This window comes from Anas platyrhynchos, chromosome Z, assembly GCF_047663525.1.
Source record: "Anas platyrhynchos isolate ZD024472 breed Pekin duck chromosome Z, IASCAAS_PekinDuck_T2T, whole genome shotgun sequence".
Classification (NCBI taxonomy): domain Eukaryota; kingdom Metazoa; phylum Chordata; class Aves; order Anseriformes; family Anatidae; genus Anas; species Anas platyrhynchos.
Window position 1 is genome coordinate 18,436,805 of NC_092621.1, and position 9,618 is coordinate 18,446,422.

The 9,618-nt window shown below is 39.5% G+C and overlaps 1 protein-coding gene across 1 annotated transcript; it reads left to right on the forward strand.

The window, feature by feature from the left end:
• Positions 1–884: 884 nt before the first annotated feature.
• HSPB3 (heat shock protein family B (small) member 3) lies at positions 885–8,783 on the forward strand. Its single transcript, XM_038170213.2, has 2 exons — positions 885–1,542; positions 5,717–8,783. The coding sequence occupies exon 1, from the start codon at positions 1,072–1,074 to the stop codon at positions 1,519–1,521; it is 450 nt and encodes a 149-aa protein (XP_038026141.1). The 5' UTR covers positions 885–1,071; the 3' UTR covers positions 1,522–1,542; positions 5,717–8,783.
• The last annotated feature ends 835 nt before the right edge of the window (positions 8,784–9,618 follow it).

Consider the following 9,618-nt stretch of genomic DNA (forward strand, 5'->3'; position numbering starts at 1 on the left):
TTTCTAGCAAACAGGAAATACTTTTCCCTTTTCACTGCACTTTCATCTCTGGTCTTGTTAATCAAACTGTTAACACTTCTAAGCATTATTTGCCCTTAGATCATACAGTAGTGAGATTACACCATGGAAAGTCTTTGAGGTCTTCATTCCTGCTCCACAAACATGGTAGATGGGATCATAGGTTCAAGCTGTTAAACCCCAGAAGATGAAGGCTTCTGGGACAGTGGGATACCATTAAGGATTTGGAGTTTTCTTTACTATTTTAGGGAAAAATAACTCTGTGCTCTGCTGGAAGCTGTGAAACGTGAACTTTCCCTTTAATTTCCCCTGTGCTCTTGAGTCCAACTCCCTGATACACTGCAGAAGACTGCTGTGTTTGTAGGTCACTAAGACTGCAGGGTCAGCCATTAGCCACCCCCTTTCTAGGCAGGGATGATTATGTTTCCCTCCTGCCTCTGGTAAGGTAGTTCACAAAGCCTGTACTTCACCTATGAACAACCTGAGCAACAACATATAATGCATTTGATTTTATAATTTACCTAACCTAAAATTTAATCTGTTCCTACTGCCAAGCTACTTAAACTTCTTCCCTTTGTACAGTACAATAACTATGTATTTCAGTTAGAAGAAATACAGTTTGTGTCTGTTGCAATGTATCCCTTGGAAAATTTGAATCATTAAACATCCATTTAAAAAAAAAAAATAGTCTTTCACATCATATGTCTGCATGTTATTCACAAGAACAAACAGCACAATATTGCAACAAATAGCAGTGCATTACATTCTTGCTTTTACTACTTACGCACAGAAGCTGCACATGTGAAAACTGTTACAGCCACTGAAGACCCTAGCACTATAAATAGGGCTCTATTGTTAGCAGATAGGAGATGAAACGAGCCTCACCAAGCATGGCATGTCCGATTAAGCGTTAAGCTCTCCCTGCTAAAAGTGAGGCTACATCAAGTGATCAACGAGCCTGAGGGTAACGCACACGCCTGGCAAGAGCTCGGTCTGACTCCGTAGCTTCCCCCAGGCAACACGAACACAGCAACTTATCTTTCTGCCTCAGCAATGGCAGAAGCTGTTATAAGACACTGGGTGGAAACTCCTGTACGCTATCAAGAGCAGTTTGCTGCCCAGGACCTGGAAGCACACAAGCTGGATCACTCTCTGTATGCTTTGCCAGGCCCTTCTACAGCAGCACTGAGCAACAGGAGGCGAAACGTGGAAGGTACAGCCGGGGCCGAGGCCAGCGGCCAGGAGCAGGGAAACACAGGCTTTCAGGTCTTGCTGGATGTTGTGCAGTTCCGCCCTGAAGATATCATCATTCAGACTTTTGAAGGCTGGCTTCTGATCAAAGCTCAGCATGGGCCCAGGATGGATGAACATGGTTTTATATCGCGAAGCTTTACCAGACAGTACAAATTGCCTGACGGAGTGGAGAACAAGGATTTGTCTGCGCTCTTCTGCCATGATGGCATTTTGGTTGTTGAAATGAAGAACTCGGTGGGGATGAATTAGAACCTTGTCCATAGTTTATTGGTGAGATAAATTATTCTTAATATAACAAGATGATATCATTCAAGTAATGCGGTAGAGTGTAGAAGGCATGTGGCTGTATTTATACAGAGATTTTACTTTCCTGTAATATATATTTTTCAGTATGCTGAATTTATTGCTTGATGTGAAATGTAAGACTACTTGTCTCAGGCTACATGTATGCTGGAAGGCTAGGCGTTTTGAACAGTAGAAAATTTAGACTAATCACAGCAAGAGAAAAAAATCTATTTGATATTATTGAAAATAAAACACATTTAAGAGTTCAGTGAAGGAGTTGTATTTCTTGCAATAAGCATTTGTAATATATATTCATAATCATTAAAGAAGCAGTAGACAGGTTAAGAGGTTGTTGGGGTTTTTTTGTTTGTTTTTGTTGTTTTTTTTTTTAATTTAATTTACAAACTGAAAATGTTGTTTTCTAGTTTTTTAGGTTAATTTCTCCTTCCTAGGCTCTGGAGAAGCACACAAACTGAAGGATACTATCAAGAAAAAAAAATCACAATTCGAATTTATATACAAAATATCCTTGAAAAAGCACTTCTTAGAGGTGTGTCACATGTTTGAAACTATACAAAACTAGAATATTCACTGGCTATATTTGTTTGAAAACACAATAAGTAGAAATGAAACTTTCTGTCAAAGACAGATATGAAACACTGTAAGAGATTTAGAAATTTGTCGTTGTTTAACACATTCTGCTATCTATTTGCAACCAAAGAAGAAATATATTGCTTACAAATACTCAAAAGGATCAAGTTCTTTGTGAAGCCCTGCTAATAAAAAGGCATTACTCTAGCATGGATGCCTTTATTATTATTCACTGTCTTGTAGATCAATAAGCTGAATATTTAATTCTTCATGTTGCTTGACAGTTTAGGCTGATATCCTTCAACTGCATCTTCAAGACCAAACTTTTTTATGCTTTTTTTTTTCTACCACTCTTTCTGGATCCAATTTTAGTGTGGGGGTTCCTTACTATAGACACAGGTCTAATTTCTCTCTCAGTTTCTCAGATTTAAAAAAGAGTAGTAGAGATGAAAATAACATCTCCCACTATACCTGATAATTGGTCTTCTCAACATTTTAACAAAAACATGCTCTACATGAATTTTCAAGTGCTCAAAAATTTGAGATCTGCAGCTGCAAATGAAAGTGCCTCCTTTCATGCACACTGGAGATAAGTTTGACTGCTGTGCTATGAATAGTAGAGGAATGTGGAAGGGAAAGTGCCAAGTTAAATACAGACTCTTTACAATAGCCATCTGCCGGTTGGCCAAATTAAAAACATATTCAAATGAAATTGAATACAATTTTAAGACTATTAAAAAAATCTGATGAACAAAACCCAGCACTCACCAGCTGAAGCCAGAGAGTTCTTTTACTCTGAAATGAAAGCCTGAAGCTTGCACTTCTGCACATGTCCATTCATCAGAAAGACTTTTGTTGTGATTGTTTAGACTTGAAGGCGTTTGAAAGCAGTTCACTTTAGAAAACTGGAGAGTTGAATTCTTGCATTCTATTTATTATTTTTACTAACAAGAAATTTGTACAAGAAGTGCAGAATAAGACCTGGATTGAAAATTTCCATAATGTACTTATTATTATTATTATTATATATATATTTTTTTTTGAATAGAGCATAAGTCAAGAAACTGCTATTTTTTTAACAAACCAAGCTAAATAAAAAACATATGTCCCTACATTTCCATTTAACTCACACTTCCACTTCATATTGCCTGTGTCTAATTTGTATATTGGTTTAAGGTAATGAGAGATCAAATCACACTAGAAAATTAGGTCTAGATTTTATACACTTCTAGGTCAAGGAGCTTTCTCAGCCAGGAATCTGATGGAACACGTAGCATGGATTCAAAAATTGTGAAGTCTAGATACAGGTCTGGATTTAAACTTTGCATTCCAACTTTATAAAAACTCACATGTTTAGACCCATGGTTTCCATATCATTTTATGGCACAACTGCTGGGATATAGCTCAGAGTCACCAGTGAGTAACCTGCTTTGCTGACCTCTGCTGTCTTTCTGTTTACAGAGCATTTTGTACATCTGACCATTTAAAATTACAAGTTCTTATAAAAATGATTTTACTTATGTATGTGGTGATGGTGTTTATAGCCCTAGAGATGAAAAAGCAGTTAAAAAAAAAAAAAAAAAAAAAAAACAAAAAAAAAAACTGACTTAATTATTCTAAATTAGAAGATGATTAAACTACTGGAAACTTGGCAAGGAATTAGATCAGACAGCCAAAATCGCATCGTCTGTTCTATATATGTAAATACCACGGTTAGACGGAGCCCTTCCCACGTGTACAGGCCTGCCTCACAAAACTGGATAAGGGATTTGGCATCGCTGTGCCTGATTCTGTACTTGCTGATGACACCGTCTGTCATAAACCAGCAGAATGTACTGACCCAACCATGCCAGGGATGCACCCAGACAGGTTTCTTCTTCCCTAGCACCCAGAGGAACCCAGTACAGAGGCCTGAGCCCCTGCTCCTTCATGAATGGCCACGTGCTCCGGCCCCACACCAGCGAGGTGTGTAAGTGAGACCATGCTGGAATATGGACATGCCACTTGCTCCCCCTCTTCTAGCTCCAGGTGCAGCACAGGGAAGTGTTTCTGTCATCTGTTTAGTTGTGGTTTATTGAAAATTCTGGGATAAATGCTTTTTATATGTTTACCAGAGAAGCTTCAAAGTATGTGGCAGAGCACTTATAAATTTTCTGTAAGGAGCCATTTTCATTTGTACGTGATGTTTTGCTTTCGTAATTCAGTTAGAGCTGAATTTGAACATCAAGGAGAGAGCTGTTAATATTGCTCACGAAGAGCAGAATGAGGCATCTGTAAACAGCAAAGAATTTTTGATCAGTTACAGCTTAAGGCAGGTTTACACACTGATTTGATTAAATCAAGAACCCTGATATTGGCTGGCCACAAAATCCTGGCCCAGAATAAACAATATATGCTGCTGCAAGCACAGCAGAACAAGTTATTGAACCTTCTCAGTATCTGTCAGTGAAGGATTACCTTTGTAATTGATCAGGCTGCTCCTCCAAATTGGGTAAAGATGATTTCATGCATGGCTCTAAGCACTGTAAAAATGTTTTCATAGAAGAAAACCTCTTCAGTATCAGAACAGGTTGCCAAAAGCAAGGTCACAAACACATTTCTGTGTGACCCCTGTGGGCAGAAAGCCCACAGATGCCTCGGACTTTGAGACATTGCCTTGTCTTTTTATAGTATCTGCTGTATCCAGGGCATTTGAGATGTCTCAACACAATCCGATACTTGCAGTAAAGGGAACTGAGGCTGACACAGCACTCATCATTCACTGAGTAACCACTCAGCTACAGCTATAGATATTGAAAGAGAGGAAAAGAAACCCCTGGGGTAAACATGGCAGCAAAATTCCTGTTAAGAAGGGCAGGTCGTTCATTCCTTATACAGTTCATAGCTAGAAATCAAAATATACATTTTTATCTAACACTGTGAGAGTTGGCTTCTAATGGGAGTAGGGATATTTTCGAAAATACTGGGTGTGCCTTCTCATTTGAAAGAGATGCAGGCCTTAGACTTGCTGACTGCCAGAGACGACAGCTGGCCCCGATCATCCAGAGGACAGCATCTTCATGGCTGAAGGCAGGAGTTAGGTCAAAGGGATTCGATCTACCTGCGCATTGCATCAGAGATACCTGAGGTGGCCCAGCTCATGCTAGAGCCAGAAGTACCATCCTTCTTTGCCACTTCAGGTACAGAAAGCCTGGAGCATCCATTGCTGTACGCAAGATAAAAAAATCTTCCCTTATTAAAAATACTTTTATGGATAGAGAGACAGGAGAAACAAAGTACTGCAGGTCTGGACCCCCCTCATTCCAGTTGGTGCTACATTGGGGACCTCGGCTCTCTGTTCCACTGTGGGCTGTAGCCTCACAAATCCCATCAATATTTGGAATGTCTTTCTCAGCCCTTAAAAATGCACTTTTTATAAAGAAGTCAAGTATTTCTCACACACTCTTTAACCATGTGGCAATAACTCTGACGACCATATTTTCAGGGGGAAGTAGCTGCTTGCACAAGCAGGACTGATGCAAAGAGAGAATCATTTTCATTTTCCCCCGTGTTCTTCTGCTTGTTTCAGTGCTTTCAGCTGACCCTGACACTGGTGAGAAGCCCTGTCCTGCTGATGAACCATGTCACTCCCCATCCCTGCAAGCTAATACAGAAGCAGCAGCATGCAGAGCTCTGTGCACAAAGAAGAGACAGAAAATTGTAGCACCACAGTGGGCCTGGGCACACAAGGATGTCCACCAGAGGAGGACTCCAGCAAGGATGGGGAGCAGGAAAAACTCTCCAACTGATTTGGAATATATACTTACATATTTTCGTGTTTTGAGGTATAGTACTTAATCTCTTCTGAGAAAGAATTTACTTTTGCATAAGATGGGCATCTTTAAAGGGCTAAGAAAGGCATTTCAAGATTACTTTAACTGACAAATTTAGGTTATTAAAAGAAAAGGAATGAGAGAATAAGTCACATACAATCTTCAGCTACATTTCCTTCCAATTGCACATCCCATTAATTTTCCCACTCAGTTCTACACTCCCATCAGGTAAGGATGGATACCACCAGACCACCAGAGAATCTCCAAAGTTCACAAACTCCTAGCATAGCTGGGTGGCATAAGGGTTAGAGTGTGAGTGCCCTATCTGAAATAGCCACTCCACAGTTCAAATCCTCATTGCCTCAAGCTGGTGTCCTGATTCACAGTAAACTAGTCAACACGTGCAGCCATCCCTCAGCTCTGCTTTGATCCTGCAAGACTTACTGATGCAGGTGCCACTCTGCAGCCTCCAGGGCCATCTGGCATCTAGCTGTCTCATACCACCGTATTGATGCAGCGCGGAGCTCAGGTGGCTGTTTGTGCAGATAATTGAGATGTCCAAACAGGGCTCCTGCAGACAGAGGAGCTTGGGAAACACAGCATGGAAGCAGCCAGCTGGTGCCACGTGAGACCGGGTGGCACAGCACAAGGGTTCAGTGTAAGGGGTTCCCTGCTCTTATGTGATGCTTCCTGAACAGCAAGATGGGATCAGAAGATGTTCACAGTGTCCACTGGCAACAATTCCTTTAAAATGTGTTCCAGTCCTCATTTTCTGGGAGATCTTGCTCTCCTCTTAGCCTGAAAGCTAGAGCTCAGTGCTCCAAAAATGCTGCAGCAGTGCAGTGGTGCAAGCACTAAAAGCACGTGAAGCATTTTTGTGTGGAGGAACTGATTTTGAATTCAGATGCTGGATTTAAATACATGTAAGTCCAAGTCTTAAATAAATGTGATAGCATTACATCAGAGCTACAATGAAAAATTAATGAAGTGAAATGATTTGCAGTGCATGGTTTGACAATGCTCTGTATTACAAGATTGCTAGAAACCCATGATCTACCTGCAGTGGTGAAAGCCGTATGTATTTTAATAGTGCTTTAAATATGTATTTTTTTGTAACTATCATAATTATCCAAGTCCTGATGTCATGATCAAAATACACCCTAAAAATGCACCATAAAGATGGTCCTTGCCTTGATACATATATGAAGACTGAAGGCTTGATACCAGAAAGAAACTGGTAAGCACTCAATGCAGATTAGGAGACTTTTGAAGCAAACATAAGCAGAAATGTGAATTTTGAGCCTCATTTTATTGTGCTATATATATCAATATATATCTTGGACATTTCTGCAAGGCAGTCAGCCCAAACATAAAAGGTGTATTTATTTTTCTTATTTTTCAGTGTAATGTGGAACTGAAATACCAAAATTAACAAAGAAGTTTAGCAAATTAACAATATTTTGCAGGAAGTTGGCTAGATGGCTCCCATATAAACAGAGTGCATTCCCATTTTACACTTTATCCACAAATCCATGGTGGTTTGGGTGAATCTCTTAAGATCTTAAGGATCTCTCAATAAAATATATTAGCAGTAAATAACTTAGCGCAGGGGGACAAAGTCAGACTTTCAAAAAAGTAGTATAGAAAGTGGGAAGAAGTGATCAAAGGGGCTGTAACTATATGCCCCATTCCACCACCATTCTGTGCCTGAAATGCTCACTTCCGGGGTTTCCAACCTCAAAAACAGCAGAGGAGCCAAACTCAAAGGTTAAGGCAAGCTTATTTTGCTGTGATTTAATCCTGCCCCTGCAAAATCACTTTTCTGTGATGTAAGGTGGGGGGAAACAGACAGAGAGAAATGAGAAATGAGCCCAAAGAGAGCCTTCTTCTTCTTTTTACTAGTTTCCACACTTTGTGACTGTTGCCGTGGCAGTGATTATGATTTATGTTAATTAAAATAAAAGGAAAATCAGATTACATTGACAAACGCTGTGATTTCAAGAGACTTTACAGCTGTGTTCAGACTACTCAGTCGCACACCATCCTTCCTTCAACAGGCCACCTCTGATTCCCGGGCATCTCAATTCACACCATTTCATTACCACTTCATTACCATACAGGAACCCCTTTGTGCTTTTCCAGAAGGGTGAAGGGGCTGGGACTGGGACATAGTGCCATGACCCCAGATTTGTGTCCCTGTGGGCACAAAAATATCTGCCACAAGCAACGTTCAGGTTGGATGGGACAAGGAAAAGAAGCAGATTAGAGTATGTAAATGATATTTTACTTTGCTAAGTTATATATAGGTGGAATAGGTCCAGTAACCAGCAGTATGCAATACCAACAGTTTTGCATGCACCTTTACAGTCTGTTCTTTGTTTGTTTGGTTGGTTTTGTTTTGTTTTGTTATAGAACATTTTTAACTACTGGAGAAGCAGAATAATTGTGACAATTGTGGCTAAATGAAGATTTTTGTTACTAGCAGAGAAAGTAGAGACTCAAGTCTGAAATTCTAAAGCAAAGGTGCCTACATGAAGATTGTTAATCCAGCCCATGTTTGCAAACCACAGCCTCTGTAAGAATTTGTTGGGGAACTACTGCCTAAATATTTACATTTTCTTGTAATTTTAATGTAATGTAATTTTACAAATTACAAGGCCAAGAAAAATACATTTTGGTAAACTAAATCCAGTACAGGGTCCAAGGAACACAGCACATAAACTGTTCAGCTCCTTACTTGTTCAAGTGAGTTCATTGATCACTGAGGTTATCTTTGTAAATCAAAATGTCACATCTTGCAGTAAAGATTTTACTTAAAAGGAAGTATTTTAGGTGGTCACTTTTTTTCTTCTCTGTAACTTTCTTACCATGAGGGAATTCTTCTGAATTCTAATCCCTAAATTACATTTTAGAAGAATGATTTAATCCAGATCAAAAGAGTCTGATCAAGAAAAATTTTTACATGATCATGGGGTCATCAAGTCAAAGGGACTGGAGAGATCTGCATTTCAGAAATAAGTTACTCAGTACAGTTCATATGTGCTGGAAAATAACTTTAACAAGAAACTATATTTTCAAAATTTGGAGATTAAAGCTAATGAAAAAAGGGGGTTATGCTTCAATGGAAGATGCTGTCAAAAGAAATGAAACTTCCACGAACACCTCTCAGATAATCAGGTGGAAAAATTGCTCTTGGCATCCTCAACACAGACATGAGTCATGAAACAATTTATAATTCAAATGTTCAGGAAAGGAGATGCACAAGCTGTATAGCCTAATAAAAGGGGGAAAAGGGAAACAAGCAGGAAAGAAAGAGAAAAACTGTAAGAGGAGAATCAAAAACTTGTATATGTATGTGTGCCATTTCACCGTACACTGAACTTGCAGAAGCTCACAGCTTATCAAACACCCTGCTGTTGATAGGGCCACTTCTGCTTAGAGTAATGTTGAAATCTCTGACTGAGGTTTCTATAAATACAGCTGCATTTATTTACTTATTTATTTATCTTTCATTAACTGTATCTGACCATCATGAAGCACCTCCTAAGCACTAAGCATGGCCAGAAGAGCTAAGATTATTTAACTTTTAGCTGTTAGCTGAATGCATCTAAAGACATCCTTGGCTGCCCATGCTGGTCAAAAGTCAGACAGAGCTCAG

Coding starts and splice junctions, on each gene's coding strand:
- HSPB3 (XM_038170213.2), top strand. CDS start 1,072: ATGGCAGAAGCTGTTATAAGACACTGGGTGGAAACTCCTGTACGCTAT.